The sequence below is a fragment of the Phycodurus eques genome, chromosome 7 (assembly GCF_024500275.1).
Source record: "Phycodurus eques isolate BA_2022a chromosome 7, UOR_Pequ_1.1, whole genome shotgun sequence".
Classification (NCBI taxonomy): domain Eukaryota; kingdom Metazoa; phylum Chordata; class Actinopteri; order Syngnathiformes; family Syngnathidae; genus Phycodurus; species Phycodurus eques.
In genome coordinates this window covers 10538993-10565712 of record NC_084531.1, presented here as the reverse complement: position 1 = coordinate 10565712, position 26720 = coordinate 10538993, and the positions used below count along the sequence as shown (strand labels likewise).

General features: G+C 40.7%; 1 protein-coding gene across 1 annotated transcript; it reads right to left on the bottom strand.

The window, feature by feature from the left end:
• Positions 1–2474: 2474 nt before the first annotated feature.
• si:ch211-286b4.4 (zonadhesin) lies at positions 2475–26001 on the bottom strand. The gene is made up of 30 exons (XM_061682166.1): positions 25986–26001; positions 25799–25892; positions 25622–25709; positions 23805–23993; positions 23632–23737; positions 23305–23538; positions 23096–23197; positions 17806–17997; positions 17543–17653; positions 16897–17089; positions 16075–16211; positions 15045–15269; positions 14768–14909; positions 14566–14689; positions 12009–12200; positions 11798–11935; positions 10666–10848; positions 10391–10585; positions 9124–9272; positions 8877–9045; positions 8660–8794; positions 7261–7413; positions 6513–6714; positions 5937–6077; positions 5671–5856; positions 5410–5481; positions 5205–5331; positions 4993–5126; positions 2902–3099; positions 2475–2503 (listed from the first exon to the last, which is right to left on the bottom strand). Exons 4-30 carry the CDS (start codon positions 23895–23897, stop codon positions 2475–2477), a joined length of 4062 nt encoding a protein of 1353 aa, XP_061538150.1. The 5' UTR covers positions 23898–23993; positions 25622–25709; positions 25799–25892; positions 25986–26001.
• Positions 26002–26720: the final 719 nt, after the last annotated feature.

Below are 26720 nucleotides of genomic sequence, written 5' to 3'. Positions count from 1 at the left end.
ACACTGATTTTTAACGTGACAGCTTGTAAGTAACTGAGTAGCTTAGGTTCATCATATTCGAATTACCTGATGTATTACAAAACGCTCCAGGCAGACAAGGAAGTGGCTCGGAGCTACCTGCAGGGCAGTAAAAACCCGGCTGGCAGCGACCTCCTGTGGCAGTAGCGGGGCATAGACAATTGGCGTTTGTATAATTATCCAGGTCAAATGGCTGCGAGTTCCATGCTGCTGAGACGCAAAACCAACCTTGAGAGGAACAAATGCATGGAGAGATACAGTGGGAAAGAAAAAAAAAATTGCATCTGGAGCAAGAACATATAGTACAAATGAAGCTTTAAAAAAAAAAAAAACACAGTCACACTAAACAAGCCCCCACCCGCGTTTTTCTGTCTTACTGTGAGGACCCATTACTTAGATAAGATGCCAAATATGTACTCTTGCTTATAGGGCTCCAGACAGTAACACAGCTACTACTGTACATTCATTGGCCATTGTTCCCCTTGTCCTTGCAGTAGGTTACTGTGCTGCCAGAGGTGGAACACTTTTACATCTGCTATCATTAATGTAGTAGTAGTAGTCATACCATTACTAATGCTAATAAATTACCATACCATTATTATTGCTAGTACAATTAATGTTAAAAACATTGCTTCTTTATCCCTTCCCAAATCCCACTATCCTCTTTATTTCTCTCATCTCTGTCGCTGTCCTCAATCTTTCTTTCTGAAGCTAAACAAGCATCTGTGTCCGTTCGAGGTTTTTTTCTTAGAGGGAGTTTGTCCTCGCCTCTGTTGCTCTGAGTGCTTGCTAATATTCAGTTGGTTTTCTCTAATGTGTGAAAAGCGTGGTTCTTGACCTGTTCCATAAAGTGCTTGGAGATAAGATTTGTTATGAATTGGGACTATAGAAGTAAAATCGACTTTGACCTGACTTCACACTCTTGAATTAGGCTCTTTGTGTCGTACTGCTTAGTCTGCCAGCTACTTTAGCTGGGCCTAAGAAATAGAAGAAAGTGTACTGACAATGATAAATGAGTCTTTTTTGGGGGGGGATGGGGCGGGGGGGCTTAACAACAGGAAAAAAACTAATTACTGACCAGCTTTGCATTTTCCAGACACATTAGTCAGCCTCTCCTTTTCACAGTAGTGTCCAGGGGGGCAAGGCAGGCAGCTGTCCAGACTCTGAGTCATGGGCTCGGGATTGTAATAGCCACGAGGACAAGGGTACTGGGTGGCATGCCTTGTTCCTATGGTATGCATACGATAAAGTTAAGACTGTTTAATTGTGGTATTCTCCATTTCCACCCACCGGGCGCAACATTAAGCACCACTTGATAATGTAACTCGTATCTAATACAAGAGCTGTATCAAAAATTCTGCCTTTAAAAAGATAACTAGAATGGGACGTAGTAAATCCAGAATCCCATCAAGGTAAACAATCCAAATTTGGCTCAGCACCAAACTATTTGTGTTGTTAAGGTTCACTCATTATTGACTGAGAAATTAAGGTAATTTTTGAAAAATATCAATTTGGCAACTGTCTGACTCACACCTTTATCTGGATTTACACTAAGTTTAAACGGTTTCTTCCCTAAGAATCAGAACCAAAAATAATTATAATTTCAAAAACAACAAAATGCATCTCATAAAACCACATAAAACACAAAGACGTGCAAATAAAAGTAATGGAGTTTGCATGTTCTCCCCGTGCCTGCGTGGGTTTTCTCCGGGCACTCCGGTTTCCTCCCACATCCCAAAAACATGCATTAATCGGAGATTCTAAATTGCCCGTAGGCATGATTGTGAGTGCGAATGGTTGTTTGTTTCTATGTGCCCTGCGATTGGCTGGCAACCAGTTCAGGGTGTACCCCGCCTCCTGCCCGATGACAGCTGGGATAGGCTCCAGCACGCCCGCGACCCTAGTGAGGAGAAGCGGCTCACAAAATGGATGGATGGATGGGTGTGCAACAAATTAGCAAATGATACATATTTTAAGTTATGAAAATTCAAAGGGGAGTCCAAGCAGAAGATGTGCTTGACCTGATATTCTTGACAGAGGTAGTAATAGTAAATTTCGACATTTGATATAATATTTATTATTGTGGTCGTTTATAATGGTGTAGAAATACATGGTACCATACTGAGAGGTACTTTGGCCCTCTCTTGTAGCTACAGTAAATGAGGTAACCAAAGGGCATTTCTGCGCCACTGCTAATTGCAAACAATAATAATCATAATAAACATATTGTTAAACTCAAAGGTGCCGATACTGTATGTCTATGCTTGTACTCGTACTCTGTACTTCCTGAGCATGTGGTTTGCAGTTTGGCTAATAGAGAATACGTTTTTCAAAAAGAGTGCTTGCTTCAAACTGTTTGTTGACATTTGACGATTATTTCTACACTCCGAAAAATGACATTATTGTAACTTTGCCACACTGTTCCACTTTGTGTCTTTTCATCAAATCTACGTATGTTATCTGCATGTGTGCACCACACTGCCCACTTGGAGCCCAAGGCGCGAACAAACAGAAGCAGCACATAAAGTATACCTTCCAGGCAAGTGGAATAGGATTATTCAGTGTGTATAAGAAGTGTTATATTTGCTATGTTAAATACAACAAAATGAAAATTCCTTATCAAAATTGAGAGACATAATGGCATTATTAAGTATTGGTACTCAGTATTGGCGAATACTCAAACGTAAGTACTTGTCAGTCTGAAAAAGGTGGTTTTGGTTTGATTCCCTAATTATTACCTCTGGAAAGGCACAATTTGTAATACCGGTCTTGTATTGGCTCTCATTTGATGTACAGACGTTCCTAATGAAGTGAGCCAATATGCCAAGCAGGAGGAACATTAAGTAGTCTTTAAGTGTTTTTTTTTTTTTTTGGTGAGCCTACCATCAGGACAATAGAACCCTGGCGGGCAGGGAAACTTGGTGAAGTTGCTCGTCTTCTCTGGGCAGTAGTAGCCACCAGGACAGGCCAAACACATCGACTGGCCTGTGAGGTTTGTGTAGGAACCAGCTGGGCAGGATGCTGGGCCTGCACTACCTTCTAGGCAGTAATGAGCGGGTGGGCAAAAACGTCCCTCTGAGCCTGGGGAGGGAAGAGCAATTAGATGTGGCCAATTGCTGCGATCGTGACTCTTAAGCTGTTATTATGATGAATCTTGCAATAAACACTGATTAATTCATGTATCACAGTCAATAAAACACCCTCACACATTCGCATTGCCTGCATTTGTCAGCATCTGTTTTTGTAACGCCTATATGAGATCTTTTTCTCCACACAGAGTATAAATTAGTTCTACGTGGTTATATTCAATTTGTGTATAGAGTGCTGCGAATATGAATTAATACATATGGAAAAATTATCAACACCATGGGTTTGATTATGTGCAACTTCCTGGCTGTACTCTTTGTCATCAAACTGTCTTTCCATAAGCAAGGCCTTCTCTGCTGACCTCAACACTGAACTCAGAAGCACTTACCCACATTTATTTTATTTAAATTCTAATATTTGTTCAATTAAATTGTATTATTTTATTCCAAACAGTCTATTCCCTTCATTCATCTGCATCTTTCTGGCTGAATTGTTGTGGATGTTGGATTTATTATTATTATTTTTTTTGTCCAATCAGATTTCAGCCTCTGTGTGGTGCTTTGACAATCTCATCTGCCCAGAGCCTTTAGAATAAGTAGGGCTGGCCCATGTAACTTCAACTATATTAGCAAATGGACTGGTTCTTTAACCACGCAGATTTCAGATTCGTCCTCACTGGCCAAAGTGCTGGCCCTTGATGAGGTCATCATTTTTCTGTCTTCTGACTGGTTGGTCAGAGCAAAACTTGTTTCAGCCAACTTCAACTAGCAAAACACTGTGTGACGCGATCTGCACATATTAATACATTTAAAACTCGACATCTCTGGTGATTCGGATATATACAGTATATTTTAAAGGTTTTATGTTTTGTCATTTTATTATCTAAATATTGATTGTGAACTGTTCCAGATGGTGTATGTGGCACAGTGTTTTTTAAAACTCATTCACTGCCAGACCCTCCCAGTTACAATGGATATTTGATTTGTATAGCCGTCAATGGTAGTGAATGAGTTTTAATGATGAGTACGTATTCTTCCAAGCTTGTCCCAAATTACATTTTGGAAAGAAACCTGACATTAATATATGAAAAGAAATATAGGGCCACAACTAATGATTAATCTGTTATTTTTTTTACGAATCGGATTTGAAAAACTTTCCATCCCTTTAATTAAAAACAGGACATTATTTTTAAATTGACAGTGCAGAAAATACACAAACATACATTGATTATGATTCAGTTTACTGGTTTGGTCCGTAACATGTCAGAAAATAGGCAAACATATTGCTAATTGTTTTACAAAGTAAAAGATGAAATGTCTTATTTTGATGAACCACAAAGACTATCAGTCTGCTTTATTATTATAATAAATATAATTATTAAACACCCCATATTTTGGCAATTTAGACCTCCATTGAGTGACTCTCAAGTGACTTAGTATGAAAGTGTCAATTTCATTTTTTAAAAACACCCTGGTTTTGTCATACGAGTGTGTTTTGTATCCCCTTTGTCTATATTTGACTACGAACGCTCCCTTTCCTGTGTACCCTGCCTCTTGCTCAAAGTCACCTGGGATAGGTACTAGTACACCCACGACCGTAGTGAGGATAAGCGGTTCAGAGAATGGATGGTTGCTTAACTATTAATATTTACTTCTTTATTATTATAATAAATATAATTATTAATATTCACTGTTCAAAGGCTAAAATTCTGAAGATTTGGACAATTTTAAGTTAAACAAGGTGTCTAAAGGATTAATCGAATATAAAAAAAAAAATCTTTAGCCATTCATTTCATAACTGATTAATCACTGCACCAGAAATGTTTGGCCTTGGTGTAGGCATATAGCAGTAATTATTTTATTATTATTATTTTGATTTTTTTGCTACCTGTGGCTGCTGAGTCTCCACCCGGACAGTAAAACCCTGTCTGACATTTTCCCGACGGTCGACTCAGACCTTCAGTAGCACAGAAATGACCTGCCGGACACGAACTGCAGCCAGTGACATCTGTCATGTAAAGACTAAAAACACACACAAATTAATTTGGTAACTCAAAATGTTGAGTTTCTAAGAAATGTATTACATTCTTGTCTCCTAACCGGTCTGAGTAGGTTCCTGGGGGGCAGGGGAGAGGGAGACTGGTCCCCTCGGGGCAGTACCTTCCCTTTGGACACGCTCCTCCGACTCCAGTGCTGTAGTTTCCATCTGGATTTGGGAAGTTTACACCTTGAAAGGTTGTAAGTTTAGATATATGTGATCCAATTCATCATTATGACAGGCGTGATATTGCCAAACTTGAATTACCAGCTTTGCAGTAATAACCAGCCTGGCAAGGCCCAGTGGGTTCAGACAGACCCCAGTCATCACAATAGAATCCTGTTAACAACCATAAAAATGTTTTTAAAAACATAAGGAAGTCAAAATAAAATAAAAAATATAATTTTAAAGAATCATTACGTATGTAATTAACTGAAATACAACACACAGTATTGCTCTTGATTCACATGTGATTTCTCTCTAATGTAGTGAAGTAAAGTGATGTGAAGCATGAGACAATGCTCACACCTGGTGGACAAATGAGGCACTGGTCCACCTGGCTGAAGCCCAAGTGAGGGTTGTATGTGCCAGGAAGGCAAGGTAGGATGCCCTCGACACCCGGTGCAAGACAATAGTGACCTAACGGGCAAGGCTGGATGCTCTCCCCTGAAAGACAGTAGCTCCCAGGGGGGCAATCAATGCATGTTTCTGCACCTTTGAATAGAAAAATAATTGTCTGAAAAATACATATTCCATATTTTATTATATCCCTTTTAACCAGACTTGCTCAGAACCTGTTATGTTAGTGTAGGTCCCATCAGGGCATGGTGTAGGGGAGGCTGAACCAATGAGGCAGTAGTGTCCAACGGGACAAATGTCCCCAGTCAAACCATCAAGTGGCTTTGGAGACACTCCGCCCCCTGAACAGTAAAACCCTAAAAAAACAGAATATTAGAGTATTAGGGATTTGAAAAACTAAATCAGCAATGATGTTTCATTTTGTTTTGAACCAAGCATAATATATAGAGGGTTGTTACAAAATATCTTTCTCGGGGAACAAAAGGAAGATTGTTATTTGGGAGAGCTTTTACCTGTAATTCTGACTTTTCATTATCACTGTACTTCAATTTTAATGATCTATAATTACAAAGACTTATATTTTGATGATGTATGTAAGCTTGTCCTATTATTGGCTTGTTCTGCCTCATAGTGTGTGAGTCCACTCTGAATACTCACTGTAGTTCCCAAATATGGCCCAATAAATAGATGCAAATGCAATAATATACTAGTGTAATTGGATATTTTTATATACTGTACCCAAGTATGATTTTTGCATGAATATTTTAAAGATGCTGCCGTGATTACCTCACCTTTGTCACATGTCCCTGAAGGTTGGGTGATTCCAGTCGTGTTACAGTACAGTCCAGGTGGGCAGAGGAGGCAGAAGGACAGGTTTTGGGCGCCCACAGTATTACTCCAGGTTCCAACAGGACAGGGGTGTTGCTGAGGGTGTTTGGTCCCCATGGGGCACACATAGCCTGCGGGACACACACCCCCAGAGTCCACAGAAACCTGACAGAAACATCAGCCTTATCAACTCAAACTAGTCGATCATTGTCTGGACATAAACAGAATCAAGTAATGTAAACCTCTGGACGAGATCACCCTGAGATTGGATTCTAATATGTGTGTGTTTTTCTCATTTGATTGGATTTTAAAGACAAAGCAAAAGCATGTGGGGGACCCCACACAATAGGTACGTATATTTTCTGTGTTATCTTTGCTTGCTATTTTTGATTATTGATTTTTTTAAAATGTATTTCCTTTATCTACTATTGCTGCTGAAACAATGCAAATTTTCATTGTGGGACTAATAAGTTATCTTCAATGTATAGACAATATGTCATTCACAATTTTGGATATAAATCATTTAAATTGTGACAATGTCTTATTAAACTCTTCACTTTGTTAATTATCACGACTGTTACTCTGTATCATACATTATCATCTTCAAACACATGGAAAACAGCAATTCAAACATCATAGAATACCACCCAGAAATGACCACATGATAATAATAATGTGACGATAAAAGTATGCCGACTGTTTGAGTCTTACTGGAGAGGCTGTAGAGGCTGCCGAGGTGCAGTAATGCCCAGGATCACAGAGGCCCTCTGGTTCAGAGAGGCCAGCTTTACTGCAAAACCGTCCTGCCTCACATGGCTGACAGTGCTGCACTTCTTCACCACCGGGCTCATCGGAGTACCACCCCTGAATTATTACATTATATATTCGAGGGGCAGTCAAAAAGTAATGAGCCCAATTTAATTTAACCTACTAGTAATTGATTTGTTTAATTTCAGAAACGTTCACGGTTTGAAGTTTAAATACTTGTTTGAAGGTCTATTAAAAAAAGAAAAAGTTTTGTTTAAGCCTTCCAGTCAGCCATTGTGGAAATGACATTATTGCTGGATGTCCACCAGAAGCAGAGATCTGTAAGTGAATGTCTTGCTTTGGAAGGGAACCACCAATTAACATTTTCAAAAGGTTGCAAACTGTATATGGGGAAGCTGCAATAGGCTATAGCACAGTCAATAAGTGGGTGTCCAGGATCAAAGGCCAAGAAAATTAAAATGTTTAGTAGTGATTCCCCTTCCAAAGCAAGGCATTCAATCACAGCTCTCTGCTTTTGGCAGGCATCCAACAATGATGTAATTTCCAAAATGGCTGACAGGAAGAGGACAGTCTTAAACAACTTTGTTTTTTTTTAAATAAACTTTCACACAAGTATTTAAACTGCAAACTGAAAATTTCAGAAAAAAATAAATCTGTTTTGGTAGGTTAAATTAAATTGGGCTCATTACCGCCCTTTGTAATTATTATTAGCTGCCCCTTTCACACACACACACACACACACACACTGGATATAAAGTCTATACTTCCCTCTTCAAATGCCAAAAAAAAAGACCAAGACTAACAGTTTTAAATAATTTCCACCACTAATGTTACCTATAATCTGTACAACTCATTTATAAAAAAATGAAATAATGTGGTTGCAACAGTGTGCGCACCCTCTCATAACTTGGATGTGGCTGTGTCTGGAATTAACCAGTAACACTCATGTTAAATGGGAGTCAGCACACACTGCCACTATTTAAAAGGCCTTTCATAAAACCCCAAGTTTATATGTTCAAGTAGTCTTTTCCTGATATATTTTTGCTTTCGAGCAGAAGCCTGAAGGTTTTGTCCGAACACTGACTGTTATTTCGAACTGTTAATAATTCCGTCCACTTTGTCAAAGGGCCCAGTTGCAGCTGGACAAAATCAGGGACAAAGCATGATGTTGCCACCACCATGCTTCATTGTAGGTATGTTGTGCTACAGCTTCGCGCCAATCATAACTTTTGGGATTATGGCCAAAATAGGTCAACCTTGGTTTTACATCACAAAACCTGGCATTAGAACAGAGGGGTGTAGACTTTTTATATGCACTGTAAACATTAGGCACTAAACTAACTGGAGGACACGGGTGGGCAACAGAAGATGCTGGAGGACAGTAGTATCCTTTTGGGCACAGTGGTGGCTTGGACAAGCCTGTCTGGTTGCAGAGTCGACCTCCTTGACACTGCAAACATGATTGTGCACCTCGACGCTTTGGAGGATAAGAGACAACAACCTTGAATAAAGTAATTATATTAAGTCTACATCAGCACACCTTCATCTTTTGCACATACTGGCTGGAAAGTTCCAAGAGTACATGGCTCTGGTTTGACTGCTCCTTCCAATGTATAGTGACCCTGCGCCGTTTCATGCTGAATAGGAGTATCCGAACCACCAGTGCAGTAATATCCCGGAGTGCATGGGGCTGAAGGGTGGGTGTTGTTGGAACCTAAACAATACAACCTTACAGGGAGAGGGGCACAATGTCATGTGAGGGACAAGGTATTAAGACCGGTGTTATTCGCTGTAAGGCAATGTTACCCCGGTGGACAGCTGACACAATCCTGAGGCCTGCCGAGACCAGAGCTGCTGCTGAATGTGCCAGCGGGGCATGGAATGGGAGTGAAGGAACCTGGTGGGCAGTAACTTCCTGGAGGACACAAACCACCTGTCCGGCCATCTACTGGAGTCTAGATATAAACACAATAAAAGATGCCCAAGTGGACAACATGGACAACAAGTGTTTGGATATGTGTAAATGAAACGAACAGCAAGTGAAAGTAGCTTTGAAAGATTCCACTCTTCTGGAAAGACGTTCTACAAGATTTTAGAGTGTGTCTGCCAAAATTTTTATCCATTCATCCAAAAAAAAAAAAAACATTTGCCAGGTCAGTGATGATGGATCTGAGGTCTTGAAGGAGTTCGACTGAGGTGTTGAGGTCAGTAATCGTGAGTATTTCCATACCGAACTCTCCCGAATATGCCTTTATAGACCTTGATTTGTGCATGCTGCAACAAAGAAGGGATGTCACCCCTGGGACTGTTCCCACAAACTTAGTAGAATGTAATTGTCCAAAACATCAAAAGATATAAGATGTCAAACTGAAAATTAAAGACCCATTGAAACATTTGCAAACCGAGGTAATGTTTCCCATTGAAACGAATGGTAATGCAATTAATCTGTGACAGCTGCAGAAAAGCTGTTATATTTAGCTTATTTTGATCGTTTGGTTAAAAATAAATACTGTGCAATTTGGAAATAGGAGAAAACACAATTTCTACTGATGAAATTTCTGTTGATGAAATAGCACTGGATTTGCTTGTAAATCACTACAGTGCCTTAGCCTTTTCAGGTGCATAAATGTGTGCGTTCACTGTGGTTACTGCTAGCACCAAATGGCCATTACATTTTGTGTTGCGTTGTGGTGGCTATTTTAGGCACACAAACAAAAAAAAACAAAAAAAGATACTTGAAGCCAATGATGCTAATTTTATATACCTGGCGATTTTTTTTTTTTATTATTCAAATTTAGTATTAACAACAATTCTCTGTGATGTGTCAAATTTAGAAGACATTTGTTTTTATTTTACAGGGACTAGCAAAACCCCCGATTGATTAAATAATTTATTAAGTGTGTCTCAATATTTTCAACAAGGCAAGCCAGAAGTAATCTATTATCTTAACTACTGTATAGTCTATTTCCAATACTGTAAATGGTAACAAAAAGAGGCATTGAGTTTCAGTGCCACATTGGGATTCATTGTGCGTTTTGTAGTCCTTATAGCACATTACATTATCATAACATACTGCGGACTTGGCTCCCTCTCTGCAGTAGAATCCGCCTTTGCAGATGCCAGAGGGCTCTGCCAGGCCCACACCACTGCAGTGCCAACCTGCGCCACAAGGAGTACAGTCAGACTCTTCGCTGAGAGCGGCGCGTGAGCCAAAGCTTCCTTCAGGACAAGGTTGGGCAAAGGACGATCCCTCAGGACAGTAAAAACCCTATAAAGGTAATCATAAAGAGAAGCTTAATGTACTTTTGGAAATCTTGTGTCAGTCGATAAAATAGTATGTATTCCCACCTGAGGGCAGACAGAGGGTGTGTGGACTCCTGATCTGTCACAGTAGTGCCTGGATGGGCAAGAGACACACACCACTCCATTGTGACCAGATGCAGTGCTCCTGTATTGTCCAGCTTGGCAGGGGTTGGAATACAGGTACCCAGTCCCAGTGGGGCAGTAATGCCCATCAGGACAAAGCCCAGTCTGCAATATACAGCAGCAATAGGTTTATGTTAATAATGTGTAAAAATACACAGGTGCAGTCAGTCAATGGGGCACTTGATCACTGCCAAAAGCCTCTCAAAATATCCAATCTTTCCTTTATTGTCACCCGTTTCCTCTCTTGCACCATGTTTTTGTGGTTCAATTGAAAATAATAATAGTATCCATCCATCCATTTTCTCTACCGCTTATCCTCACTAGTATAATAATAAAAAAATACACTAGAGTATACTGTTTGTGCAGCCTATAAAATGGTTACAGGGTCGGAGTTCTGCCATAGTAGTGTGATGGTTGTGTGGTACTCAATCGCTTGGTTTTTCTATGACTTTTGCGATGGTCCACTTTGCGTTCAGCCCCATCAGTAAGCCAGATAATGTATGGTAATGATAAGGTATGCAGCTGGCCTTAGCTTAATTGAAGACTCTAAACTGTCCATTTGGTGTGAAAGTGTGAATGAATAATTGTTTCCCTATATGTGCCCCGCATTTAACTGGTGACAGTGGTTGGGGAGGGTACCCCGCTTTTTGCTCAAAGGTAGGCTCGATAGGCTACGATAGGCTCCAGCTCACCCATGACCATAAAATGAGGACAAATCGTAAAGAAAATTGATCAGTGGATGGGTTGGGGTGGTCCCCAACCCCTCCCCGTCATGGTAGGATCCATAATCTTACCATGACAGTTTGGACAATACAATGTTTCCAATTTAGTGGGAACAGTTTGGGGATGTACATTTTCTGTTCCGGAATGCCTTTGTGTAAAAGTAATGTCCATAAAGGCATCATGGAAAACATTTAGTGAATCCTTAAATTCATCAAACATCTTTGGAATTAACTAGAACTGACCTGTTGGATTTATGGAAAAGTGCCCCAATACGTTTGTTCATGCAGTGTATACTGAACCGTGTAGTTATGTATGATCACTGCAGTCTTACAGGTGCGGTGATGGGGTGCTCTTCAGGCTGCTGAGAGTAACAGTACTTCGCCTCTGGACACGGGACACACTCACTGACCTCACTTAGACCAGGACGTTCACTGTAGGTACCATTAGGGCATGGGATGGGGTTGGGATCCTGCGAGGAAATGTGCCAATAGGTCATGAGCTAGCAACAATAATAAGGCTGAATGTATACTTTTCAAACTCACAATCCCTCCTCCGGGGCAGTAGAAGCCACGAGGACAGAGGGTGGCCGAGCGGCGAGGGTCTCGAGCCAGGCCCTGAGTGCAGAGAAAGCCCGGGGGGCACACCATGACACTGAGCATGGCTTCCTCACTTGTGGTCTCGTTACTGCAGAAGTGGCCAGGCAAGCATGGAGAACAGTCAGCAGCACCTTTGTCCTACACACAAACACACACACACACACGCACGCACATGTACACACGCACACATAGAAGGTTATGGAAGAGGGTTGAGGGGAGGAATTGATGTTAAAGATATCCACCAGTATGGGGGAGGAACAAGACATGATGCAAATGCAAAAGACGAAGGGAGGAGAGAAAAATGGAAGATTGAGTGCTGTCCTGTGTGGTCGCATACTTCGCACGTGCCAATTTCCGCTACTGTGTGAAAATACAGTGGGTACGGAAAGTATTCAGACCCCCTTAAATGTTTCACTCTTTGTTATATTGCAGCCATTTGCTAAAATCATTCAAGTTAATTTTTTCCTCATTAATGTCCACACAGCACCCCATATTGACAGAAAAAAAACAGAATTGTTGAAGTTTTTGCAGATCTATTAAAAAGGAAAAACTGAAATATCACATAGCCATAAGTATTCAGACCCTTTGCTGTGACACTAATATATTTAACTTGGGTGCTGTCCATTTCTTCTGATTATCCTTGAGATGGTTCTATACCTTCATTGGAGTCCAGCTGTGTCTGATTATACTGATTGGACTGGATTAGGAAAGCCACACACCTGCCTATATAAGACCTTACAGCTCACAGTGCATGTCACAGCAAATGAGAATCATGAGGTCAAAGGGACTGTCTGAAGAGCTCAGAGAAATAATTGTGGCAAGGCGCAGATCTGGTCAAGGTTACAAAAAAAATTCTGTGGCACTTAAAGTTCCTAAGAGCACAGTGGCCTCCATAATCCTTACATGGAAGACGTTTGGGACGACCAGAACCCTTCCTAGAGCTGGCCGTCCGGCCAAACCGAGCAATTGGGGGAGAAGAGCCTCGGTGAAAGAGGTAAAGAAGAACCCAAAGATCACTGTGGCTGAGCTCCAGAGATGCAGTCAGGAGATGGGAGAAGGTTCTAGAAAGTCAACCATCACTGCAGTCCTCCACCAGTCGGGGCTTTATGGCAGAGTGGCCCGACGGAAGCCTCTCCTTAGTTCAAGGCACATGAAAGCCTGCATGGAGTTTGCTAAAAAAACACCTGAAGGACTCCAAGATGATGAGAAATAAGATTCTCTGGTCTGCTGAGAACAAAGATAGAACCTTTTGGTCTTAATTCCAAGCGGTATGTGTGGAGAAAACCAGGCACTGCTCATCACCTGTCCAATACAGTCCCAACAGCGAAGAATGGTGGTGGAAGCATCATGCTGTGGGGGTGCTTTTCAGCTGCAGGGACAGGGCGATTGGTTGCAATCGAAGGAAAGATGAATGCGGCCAAGTACAGGGATATCCTGGACGAAAACCTTCTCCAGAGTGCTCAGGACCTCAGACTGGTCCGAAGATTCACCTTCCAGCAAGACAATGACCCTAAGCACACAGCTAAAATAACGAAGGAGTGGCTTCAGAACAACTCCGTGAGTGTTCTTGAATGGCGCAGCCAGAGCCCTAACTTAAACCCAATTGAGTATCTCTTGAGAGACCTGAAAATGGCTGTCCACCAACGTTCACCATCCAACCTGACAGAAATGGAGAGGATCTCCAAATATAGGTGTGAAAACTTGTTGCATGATTCCCAAAAAGACTCATGGCTGTATTAGCTCAAAAGGGAGCTTCTACTAAATACTGAGCAAAGGGTCTGAATACTTATGGCTGTATGATATTTCAGTTTTGTTTTTGTTTTTTTATAAATCTGCAAACATTTCAATAACTCAGTTTTGTTTCTGTCAATATGGGGTGCTGCGTGTACATTAATGAGAAAAAAATGAACTTCAATTATTTTAGCAAATGGCTGCAATATAACAAAGAGGGAAACATTTAAGGGGTTCTGAATACTTTCCGTACCCACTGTATATCCGCTGAAAGCCTCCAATGGCTGGAATTACACCCCACTGGGTTGTCGTGGGGCTTTCCAAGCCATGACAATAGGCGGTAGCCATCAGCTTGCATGTGAGACTTCCGGGGCTCCTCTTTGCTGGCAGACGGGCAGCATATATCAATGATATATACATTGACAACACAACATTGCCTGCACAGTTAAAAAAGATGGTATGATGGCGACAGTTTGAACATTGGAACAATTTAATTGACTGATACTATTTCCTTTGGGAAAGTTTCTTTTTAAATTAGAAATTGGAAGGCAACGAGCGTCATAGAAAGGCTTGTCGAAATTCAACCATATAATAAAACTTAAACTGCTCCTCTCATCTGACATTTGCAAATAGGAGGTGACTAATATGAGATGCATCACTGTGGGGGTGGAAAATGTAAAGAAAAAATGCACAGTCGGGATGAGACTACAAACATTATCTGGCTTACTGATCATTTGACCAGTCACAACAGATAGTGGGCGATGGGCCTTACAGAGTAGCTCCCGGCTCTGCACACTCTGGGGTTAATAGTTGCTGAGTGGGAACAAAAATAACCAGCGGGGCAAGTAGAGCAGTCCTCCAGTGTCAGACCTCCTTTTAGACGGCGAAATGTTGAGCTGGAGAATGACGGGACGGGAGTGTAAATACAAACTTTCACAAATCTCTCGGGAACTTAATGTAGAGTCGGTGCTTACGGGGGGCAGGGGGCAGGTTTGGAGCTGCCTTCTAGACAGAATGAGCCTTCAGGGCAAGGCAGGCAGTCTTCACTCTGCCTGTTGCCCATGTGGATGCTGTATGTACCTGCAGGGCAAGGAAACTGGGCGCCATATGCGGTCCCTAAGGATACAGCATCAACAGAGTTATAAATGACTCTTGGATTTAGTTCTCAGAAAGTTTTATATTTCACATGTTAATTTTTTTTTATTTTTACAGCCTTGGCATATTATTACAATGACTTCCACATCTGTGTACCTTCAGGACAGAAGTGTCCAGAGCTGCATCGGCCCGAGGGCGCTCCTGAGCCAACCAAACAGTACCAACCCTGTGGGCACGGCTGGCACTCACTTTCAGCTTCCAATCCACTCTGACCACTCCAAGTGCCCACGGGACATTTGTACTGGGTGGGGAACTTGGTCCCAGGTGGACAATAATGGCCTACAGAGCAGGAGAGAGGTGGTCTGTGGATACCACCTGTTCCTAAGGATTTCGAGGATGAATAAACAAGAATGCAGAATTATTTTTCTTTCCATTAAATAGAGATCACTTGCAAATACAGTGGTGTCTTGACATACCAGTTGAATTCATTCTATGACCATGCTTGTAAATCTAAACACTCGTATCGCTAATCATCTTCCCTCATTGAAATGAAAGGAAATTCCACGAATCTGTCCAGCCCCCCCCCCCCCCCCAAAAAAAAACCCAACATAAATAGTTGCAATGTGTTTTTAATAAAGAAAATACCATTGTATAATGTTGCCCTTTCACCACATCGATGCTATTCACTAGCCCATCTATGGCATTTTCCACTGTGTGTTTGCATTAATTTAGTGGACTTCAAAGCAAAGTTGTGTGGTTGTTTTTAAATACACAATGCATAGTTCTCATTGTTTTACGTTTACTTTGACAATAAAATTAACAGGGCGTGGCATTAAACAGCTTGAAACTGCTTTTTTTAAGACTTGTTCACCTTGCCAAATTGCTGCTTGTTGTGAAGTGAGTTGAGTTCACTGCCACTATACAGCTCTCAGATCTCGAGTTTTTACTTGCAGGTCAAAGCAAAGAAAATGGTGAAATGACAGCTCTTATCTCGAAAAAACATCGGATCCCTCGTATCTCAAGGCAACACTGTAATTGAAATGTGCCTACCAGTAATTCAACTATAAAACAGCTTTTTTATATATATGTAGGTCATTGAAGAACAATAATAAAGCCAAATGTTACAATATTAACACACTTTGATGCAGTTCAATCATTTTGACTTCAATAAATAGGAGTAGAGAACCTCGAAGACAAGCATATCGGGCCGGACACTGCTGACACTGTGAACGATCCGTGAGATCTGTGCGGTTGCTCAGTGTCCCTGGTGGACATGCATTAGTTGGGGCATTGGGTTTAGATGAACCAGGAGGACACACAAACCTATTAGGAGCAATGCAAACAAATCAAAATGATACATAAACAAATTGCAATAATGTATGAAATGAATGGACATTTACTTAGGTACACCTGTACAATCATGAGATTCAGAACTTTATGAAACTCTGCCTTGAAAAGATTATAATACTCAGTTTTAGTGCACTCTAGTGTATCCAACTGGGCATTTTCCTATTGTTTATGGGTTATATCCATTTTCTATTGATAAGACGTCACAAAGAGTCCAAAAAAGGTTAACAGTTTCCATGACTGCTGCTTTGAAATAAATGTTTTGCTTTCTTCTTCACCTACTAAAGCCTAATAAATTATTTGTATCTCACATGGGCCAAGTAAGAAACTATTACATTTTTGGTGTGGAATACATTTGTTAATACTCTGCCTCTATGGGGGAAGGTACACATTTATCCTGCTGGTGGGATACGATAATGTTTATTATTGTGGTTACCGTTTGCTGGGGAGTATGCAATGCATCATAACTGAGAGGTGCATTGATAAGAATAATCTACTTAGCTGGTTAAATTAATACCACCTCAAAACTGAGCAGCATTATCTGTGTGAAGGCCTACATGTCTGCTCAGATATGTACCGAAAGAAGTGGCCATTGATTGAATGTCTCCTGTCAGATGTAGTCAAGGTAAATTTTTTTCTTGTATGTGCAGAGGCTCCTCACCCTTGCACGCAGTCCACATCTGGAGCTGTCAGAGCAACTTGAGTGCAGGCCTTCCCCACGTGACACTCTCTGCAGTTAGCCAACTCAGTCTGACCCTCTAAGGGGTTAAAGGAGCCCGGCAGACACGGCACAGGGTCACTTGTCCCCTCGGGGCAATAGAAACCGGCCGGGCATTTCAGACAGTCCTTCAAACCTGGAGGAGGTACACATTTACAGTGTAAATACACGCTATCGTCCTACTTAAACAAATTTAGGTGTGGAATTATGAATTCTTATACTAGATGGAAAGTGACAGTTGCGAATGAACACACAGTAAAACCACTTGCTATCAATCTATTTTTTTGCATATTATTCCTGGTATATCATCTAGCATTTCTTTTAGTTGAATATATCCCCTCCTCTGCCCTTTTTCCTTCCATCTGTTGCAATTCATATTTACCTCATGATTCATCATAGCTATATGGACAGGCATATATGGGTTTATTTTTATATAATCACTGTGCTGACATCTCAAGGAACTGTCTGCAACACATTCTTAAAGGGCAAACATGAGCTTCCTGCTTAAGGAATTCATTTCTGCGAATATGAAAAGGAATTCAGTTATCTGTCTATGTAGAAGTGTTAGATGATGGCATATAAAACTAACTTATTGCTCCTTGATGAGGGGTGAAGGTGCCTCGGGTACACGTGAGCTCCTCCAATGTGCCAGCAGGACAGAACCTTCCTCGAGCGCATGGCAAGCCAGGTGCTAAAGAGCCTGTCAATACAAACACAGAGCATCCCATTGGAGCATTTTAAGTCAGAACAGTTTGTCTTTTCTTCCTGCAACAGGGGTACATTTTAATTACACTGCTGTTTTCTTTTATGTATTTCACCTGCCAATGAGGTCAGTATTCATGCTGAACTTACCTGCAGGACAGAATCGTCCTTCGCTGCATCTTTTGCAAGCTGCCCTGCTTGTCTGACCCACTTGTTCTCCTGCTGTTCCAGCAGGGCAAGGTGACCCGTGAGGGCTGGCGGTGCCCTCCTCACAGTAGAAACCCGGTGGGCACAAGAACTGAGGGGAGGGTCGAGCAGAGGTCCGTTCCAGACAATAAAACCCTATAGAAAAGTACAAACCCCAATTTCATTGAAGTCAGAACGTTGTGTGAAATGTAAATAAAAACACAATACAATGATTTTCAAATCTTTTTAAACCTTTATTAAATTGAATACACTACAAAGTAGACCTGTCAAAAGTCAAGAGGTAAGGCATGTGATTAATCACAAAATTATCGCATTAAACATGTATAAATTATTAATTTCACAATTTATTTTGACCACACATGGCAAATGTTGTTTCAAATGTCACAACGATGGGACTTTTGATAAAACAAAGGTAATTTGCATATAGTGCAGCGCTGAACTTTTTTTGATCGGAGCACAAGTTTAAAATACCATCTCAAAGCAAAATGTGGTATTATGTGTTGTATACAGTATTTGGCGCCTATGATTAATTGTGATTAATCAAAATAAAAAAATGTGATTACTCTGTTTTAAAAAATTAGTGGGTTGACAGCCCTACTATACAATATATTTAATGTTCAAACTGATAAACTTTGTTTTGTTTTTTTGTATATATTCACTCATTTTGAATTTGATGCCTGCTACACACTCCCAAAAAGCTGGGTCAGGGGCATGTTTACCACTGTGTTGCATCACCTTTCCTATCAACAACACTAATTGGTGAACCTTTGTCGGTGGAATTCTTTCGGTGGAATTCTTTCCTATTCATGCTGGATGTTCATATTTTGAGCTTCATAAAATGCAACACATTTTCGATGGGAGACGGTTCTGGACTGCTGGCAGCCCAGTCTAATTCTCGCACTCTTTACTATGAAGGAGAATGTGGCTTGGCATGGTCTTGCTGAAATAAACAGGGTTGTCCCCGAAAAAGATATTGCTTGGATGGCAGCGTATGTTGCTCTAAAACCTGTATGTACCTTTCAGCATTAATGGTGCCTTCACAGATGTCAAAGTTGCCCATGCCATGGACACTAACGTACCCTCATACCAACACAGGTGCTGATTTTTTAACTTTGCACTGATTACAATTCAGATGGTCCTTTTTCTCTCTGACCTGGAGGACACAACGTCCATGATTTTCAAACACAATTTGAAATGTGGACTTGTCAGACCACAGCACACTTCCAATTTGTGTCAGTGCATCTCAGATGAGCTCGAGCCCAAAGAAGCCGGCGGCGTTTCTGAGTGTTGTTGATACGTAGCTTTCGCTTTGCATGGTAGAGTTCTAACTTGCATATGGAGATAAAATGACGAACTGTGTTACCTGACAATTATATTATATATATATATATATATATATATATATATATATATATATATATATATACACACAGCAGCTGAAATAAGTATTGAATACGTCACCATTTTTTTTCACTAAATATATTTCCAAAGGCGCAATTGACATGAAATTTTCACCAAATGTTGGGAACAACCCAAGTAATCCATACATTCAAAGAAAGTAGAACAAATAAAATCAGAAATTAGGTTGTGTGTAATAATGTGAAATGACACAGGGAAAAAGTACTGAACACATGAAGGGAGGTGCAAAAAGACATGGAAAGCCAGGACAACACCTAAAATCTATCAACCAATCAAACAGCAATCCAGCCCCTTGTCAATGCAAATTAATATCAGATGGTTCATTGCTAATTGTTGGCCTACAAAAAGGTCTCATTGTCAAGGTGTGAGTCAAGACACAACTCATGATGGATCAGAGCAAGGAGCTGCCTCAAGAACATCACAAACTAATTGTTGCAAAACATAACGATGGCATTTGTTACAGCCACATATCTAAGCTGCTGAACATTCCAGTGAGCACAGTTGGGGCCATAATACGTAAGTGGAAAGCCAATAATACCACCATAGATTTGCCTCAATCAGGTGCTCTTCTCAAGATTTCTGACAGAGGAGTGAAAATAATTATCAGAAGAGCTGTCCAAGAGCCAAGGACCATCTGTGGAAAGCTTCAAAAAGACCTGAAATTAGCAGGTATTGTTGTCACAAGGAAAACAGTGAGTAATGCACTCTGTCACTCACCAAGCAAGACCCCATTGCTGAAAAAAAAAAAAGCATGTCAAAGCTCATTTAAAGTTTGCTGAACAACATTTAGACAAGCCAGTTAAGTACTGGGAGAATATAGTCTGGTATGATGAGAGAAAAATTTAACTCTTTGGATGACATCATGCACACCACGTTTGGAGGAGAAATGGCACTGTACATCACCTTAAAAACACCATAGCAACAGTGAAGTTCGGAGGTAGGAACATTATGGTTTGGGGCTGCTTTACAGCAAATGGTACTGGTAAACTTCACCTTATTGAAGAAAGGATGAATGGACAAATGTACCAATACTTTCTTGACAAAAATCTGCTGCCGTCTACGAGGATGATGAAAATGTAACGAGGGTGGACAGTTCAGCAGGATAATGATCCAAAACATACTGCCAAGGAAACTCTCAACTGGTTACAAAGACAAAAATAAAGCTGCTATAATGGCCCAGCCAATCACCTGACTTGAATCCAATCGAAAATCTATGGAAAGAACTCAAACTCAAGATCCATAAAAGAAGCCCACGGAACCTTCAGGATTTGAAGACTGCTTGTGTGGAGGAATGGGCCAAAATCACACCAGAACAATGCATGTGACTAGTTTCTTCATACAGGAGGCGTCTTGAACCTGTCATTGCAAACAAAGGCTTTCATACAACGTATTAAACAAATACCAGTTGGTGACTTCAATACTTTTTCCCCTGTGTCATTTCACATTATTACACACAACTTCATTTCTGAGCTAATTTGTTCTACTTTGTTTATATGTATGGGTTACTTGAGTTGTTCTCAACATCTGGTGAAATGTTCATGTCAATAGCACTTATGGAAATATAAGTAGTGAGAAAAAAGCTGGCGTGTTAAATATTTATATTTAACTGATGATGCCGGTTTTTAATGCACTTTCATCTGAGGGATCGAAGATCACGGGCATTCAATTTTGGCTTTTGGCCTTGCTGCTTACGTGCAGAGATTTTTTTCCAGATTCTCTGAATCTTTTGATAATTTTATTATTATTAAATCCCAAAATTTTTATTCCTTGCAATTGTATGGCCGGCACGGTGGGCGACTGGTTAGCACATCTGCCTCACAGTTCTGGGGACAGGGGTTCAAATCCCGGCCCTGCCTGTGTGGAGTTTGCATGTTCTCCCTGTGCCTGGGTGGGTTTTCTTCGGGCACTCCGGTTTCCTCCCACATCCCAATAAAATGCATGGTAGGTTGATTGGAAACTCTAAAATTGCCCTGAGGTGGGAATGTGTGCGCGAATGGTTGTTGGTTTCTATGTGCCCTACGATTGGCTGGCGACCACTTCAGGGTGTACCCCACCTCCCGCCCGGAGATAGCTGGGATGGGCTCCACCAGCCCGTGACCCTAGTTAAGATAAGCGGTAAAGGAAATGAATGGATGGATGGATGCAATTGTATGTTGACAAACGTTCTTAAACTGTTGGACTATTTGCTCACGCAATTGTTCACAAAGTGGTGAACATCACCCCATGCTTGCTTGTGAACAACTGAGCCTTTCAGGCATGCTCCTTTTATACCCACTCATGATACTCACCTGTTTCCAATTAACTTGTTGACCTGTGGAATGCTTCAAACAGGTGTGTTTTTTTTTAGTATTCTGCAACTTTCAGTCTTTGTTGCCATTGTCCCAGCTTTTTTTGGAACGTGTGACAGGTATCAAATTAAAAATGAGTGAATGTTTGCAGTCATTGATGGTGTAGTGGTACACTCATCTGACTTTGGTGCGGGCAGTGTGGGTTCAGTGAATGTGAGTGCAAATGGTTGTCCGTCTCTATATGTGCCCTGCGAATGACTGGTGACCAGTTCAGGGTGTAGTCCGCCTTTCACCTGAAGTCAGCTGGTATAGCCTCCAGTGACCCTAACCAGGATAAGCGGTGTTCAGGATGGATGAATATTTGCAAAAAAAACAAAACAATAATGTTCATCAGTTTTAACATTAAATATGTTGTCTTTGTAGTGTATTCAATTGAATATAGGTCGATTTGCAAATCGTTGTATTCTGTTTTTATAAACATTTTACACAACGTCCCAACTTCATTTGAATTTGGGGTTTGTATTTGTAGATAGGGAAAGAACACTTTTAACAGAACACAATATATTGCAAGTAACAATGTCACTGGATAAAACGTTAAATGTCTATGCCAATTACATTCCTATTATTATGGGATTTGGTGTCCACACAAAAATTGTGTGAGTTTAAAAAATAATGCACTGTCATTAGTGGTAAATGAAATATTCTAGAATACAGAATTTAAACAAAGGAAGTTTTTCCATCCATCGATTTTCTGTAGTTCTTGTCTTCATTAGGGCCGTGGATGAGATGAAGTCTAACCCAGCTGACTTTGGGCGAGAGGTGGGTACACTCGGGACTGGTCACCAGCTAATCTCAGGGCACATATAGACAAACAACCATTCACACTCACATTCACACATATGGACTATTGAGAGTCTGTAATGAACCAAACAGGTAATGTGGGAGGAAGCCACAGTGCCCAGATAAAAACCCACGCAAGCATGGGGAGAAAATGCAAACTCCACACAGGAGGACCTGAGCCAAGATTCAAACTCAGAACCTTTCGACTATGAGGTACTCGTGCTAACTACTAGTTTTAAGTTTAAGTTTTCTAAGTTTATGAGCATTAAAATGAATTATTATTTTGAGATTTATGCTTTTTTCTATTATTATTCACACAGGCCTGGGACAAGTGCAACACTCATGTTAATGGAAGATTTGTACTTTCAATGGAACATAGTGCTTCACCTTTTGTGTAATTTCCAACTACTACTATATATTCTCAGGAGAACACGTTGAGGATTTTGATCAAAACGCAAAAAGCACTCAGCTCAGGACTCAGTTTTCCAAGGATCATGCTGTAGTTGATGATAAATGCTACATTCGAAAAATCCTGGATATGGACCCCAAATGTACATTTTATTTTTAACAATACACAGTACTCCAACGTTATTTTTTTGTGAAAATACATAATTTATGTATTCATTATACCGAGATAAATGCAATTGGCTGACCTTAATCAATCAACAACCCTATCAAGCTGATACCTGCAGGACAGATTGTGCAGTCTGTCAGCTTCTGAAGACCCTCTTTGGGACTATAGCTCCCTGCAGGACAAGGTATAGCTATACCTCCTTCACAGAAATGACCTGTGTTGAAAAAATATATACAGTGAACAGTATGAATAGATTGAGCAACTCCCTTCCAGAAATAATGGACATTGTAACAGAGTGTTATGACAATGATTAACACTAACCTGCTGGACACACAAGACAGACAGAATCCTCTTCTAAGCGTTTGTATGTGCCTGGTCCACACGTGACTGATTGACTTGACCTGTGGTCCGACTGCCTCCAGTTGGGGGGCATGGCTCCCCCACACATTGATGAGGTGTCATTACACCTATGGCATGAAGTCTGGCCCAGTGTGGAAGTTGAGCCAGGTGGACAAGTGAGCGGCTGGGACATCCCACTGTCTGGACAGTAACTTCCTGTTGAAGTCAGAGGGTCACTTTTCTTGCGTGTGGTTATTACATAGTACAGGTACTCATAGCCATTGTATCATGTGGTCATTTTTCACAAACCTGGAGGACACTGAAGGCAGTGGATAGTGCACACACTGCAGTAGAAACCTGGGGGACAGTCATTACACTCAGTGTGATGAAAGTTAGGCTCTTTTCCAGGCCCACACTGTGAGACATGAAAGCACTGTGAATGAATAAAGCATTTAACAAGACACAGTAATCATCTCTGTTACCTTGTGCGCATATCCAAAGGTGCAGACAGAGTCCATAGGACATGTTAGACACTGGAGAATCCCTTCAGGGGAATGTTCCCCAGGAGGACACATTGAGATGCTTCCATTGGCTGGAAAGCAGGAGAAACCTGCTGGGCAGAGCCTGCAGTCCACTCGGTCCTCAGATGAGATCAGACCTGGAAAACAAGGCTGAAATACACCACAGGAAGTCATGACATAATACAATCTCTCATTCATAATAGAACACATAATCACCACTGGTATTCTATCGTACATCTTCTATATATACTGTATGCTACAGCAGTGGTTCTCAACTGGTGTCACCATGGGACCCGCATTTTCCTATTGTCTTTAAGTCATGACCCACTTTTACAGTACTGAAGCATAATAAAGAACGTGCTCTTCAAAAATAGCCTATGAAACCATGATTTTTTTTTTTTTTACACATGCTCACATGTTCAGAGTGCCTTTCAGAGCACTTTATTAAGAAACTGCAGATGAACGTGACGACTGGATGTGCAAAAATGATCATGCAGTGATCTTTTCTTTTAGGAAGGCGCAACATCAATAGTTTGAATTCTTTTTAGGAAATGAATTTTGCAGACCAACGCAATTGTCACAATTTTAACAGTCTGAATCATTATGCTATAAAAAGACCAATGGTAATTTTTACACGAGACGCTGTTTAAATGCCACCGGCATTTGCGTTCACACCCGCACCCACAAACACATTACTGTCCAAATGTATTTTCCAAGTAAAAGACAAGCCCGACCTGGGATGCATAAATATTTTATTGCTCCTCCGGCTGCGACGTAACCCAAATTTGTACCCAAGTCTGAATACGCCATTATCTATTACTAACCTGTGCAGTAGTAAAGTCATAATTACAGTAAAATTTTTATTTAAAAAAAAAAACACTTTTAGGAAATTGATAATACAGTAAAACAATCCAATGAAAAACAGTTAAATACTGTGCCAAGTGAGCACGCGTAACTAAATGATTACATGAAGAAGTAATCTTACTTTGTCTGTAACCTCAAAATGTCATACGTTGGTACTGTCGTAAACCGTGGACCCCCTGTAATTTTTGACTACCTGTCTGCAACCCACCCAAAATGGGTGCGCGACCTGGTGAGTCCCGACCTACCAGTTGAGAATCACTGTGCTACAGTATATATGTGCATATATGTGCAAAGCTTTGAGGCCAATACTAGTTTAGTTGTTTTTGCTGTTTTTTCCCCCACAGCAATGATTTTCTCTTGTGAAAGACCCAACCTGATAAACATTGGAGGGTGGCTCCTCCATAAGAACGTTAAGAGAGATGCACTGTGATACACGGTTACAGTACGTGTATATGTCATGTATGTGTGAATCCCACAGCTGAGGTTTAATCATAGACCGAATTATACAGTACGTACATATCAACATTTTATACTGAATGTATACTGATCCGCAAGAATTCCAAGTTCTGTTATTTCCATGTCTACCCACTCATGAAAATCAACAAGGTGGTCACTAAACAGAAGACTGTATCACCTTACTCATGGTGCAAACAAAATGACAGCATACAACAACAACTAATTAAACAACGGGCACCAAAGTGGTGTCTCACACGGCCCCATTCAAGCCAGAACCGCTAAGGATTATGAATCTTCTATGGGTTTTTATTTCAATTGCTAGGATTAATGGGGCTCAAATAGTGATAAACACAGAAATCACATATACTGTAGCTTGGCAAGACCAAACCTCATTGTGAATCTTTGGAATGTGTTCACTCTATGAAATACCAGATTGAATTTTTAGATTTCTGATGTACCTTGCAGTCATTGATCCTGCTTTTCCCTGCATAGGGATTGAATGTTCCCAAGGCGCATCTCTGAGCCGCAGATTCATTTCCAGGACAACTGTGAAACACGTGCATTAATAATTTTACCCTATTTACACAAATAACATTTGACCGCCATATTTTCTTTTTATTTGGTTGGTGGCTTACAAATGACCCAAGGGGCACTCCAAACACAGGTGGTTGGTGAAGTATGTTCCCTCTGGACACTCAACAAATTCGACTGCGGACAGTGCTGCACTGGCTTCAAATGATTAAAAACATTTCACCATGACACGTTTTTTGCTAAAATAGATTAAATACTTTCAAATATACTTTTAATAGTCATTGTGCTTACCAGATGTCAGTGCAAGTTGGGTCCACAGCAGAGAAATCAACAAATCTGAAAGCCTTAACAGATGCATTGTCAGTAATTTTCCAATCTAGGCAACACAGTTGCTGTTATTGGCCATGTTCATTCAGAACTGTTTGGTCTGAGCCTGCATGACTGTTTAATGTATGAAAGTGAGAAGCACTCAGTTGCTAAAAGTGAAACGAGAACATGCAATGTGATTCCAGAGGGACCGCCAAAGTTGATAATGGTGTTTGGTGATGGTGTGTAACTGGATTCTTCATACATTCATAATGCATGAGTATGTGCTAAAAAGAACTTTTCTGTGTTTGTAATTATTCATGGGGCCTGTGCTATTCATTTGGTGGTAACAATGAGAACAAAACATGGAAAGATACAATACAATACATAAGATCGTTTCAGAGCAACTGATGATATACCCATTTTCACCACACACATTTATGATTTAAAGATTAACATCAGACGCATCCTGTTGTTTGAGTCAGCCGTGCTTCTTCCAACATGTAAACCACATCTCCATCTATTGCATTGTCATTGTTATCATTTATCTTGAGCTTTTTTAAAAAAAAAAAAAAAAACTAGAACAACAGTTCTCTAGTGCCTTTAAATATCAATGTGTGGGTTTATTGTGTGGGTATATCATTTTGACTATGAACTTGTTGGCTAAACATTCTCAACTGAACTTTCCGTTACAATGCAACAGCTGCAACAAACGGAAAG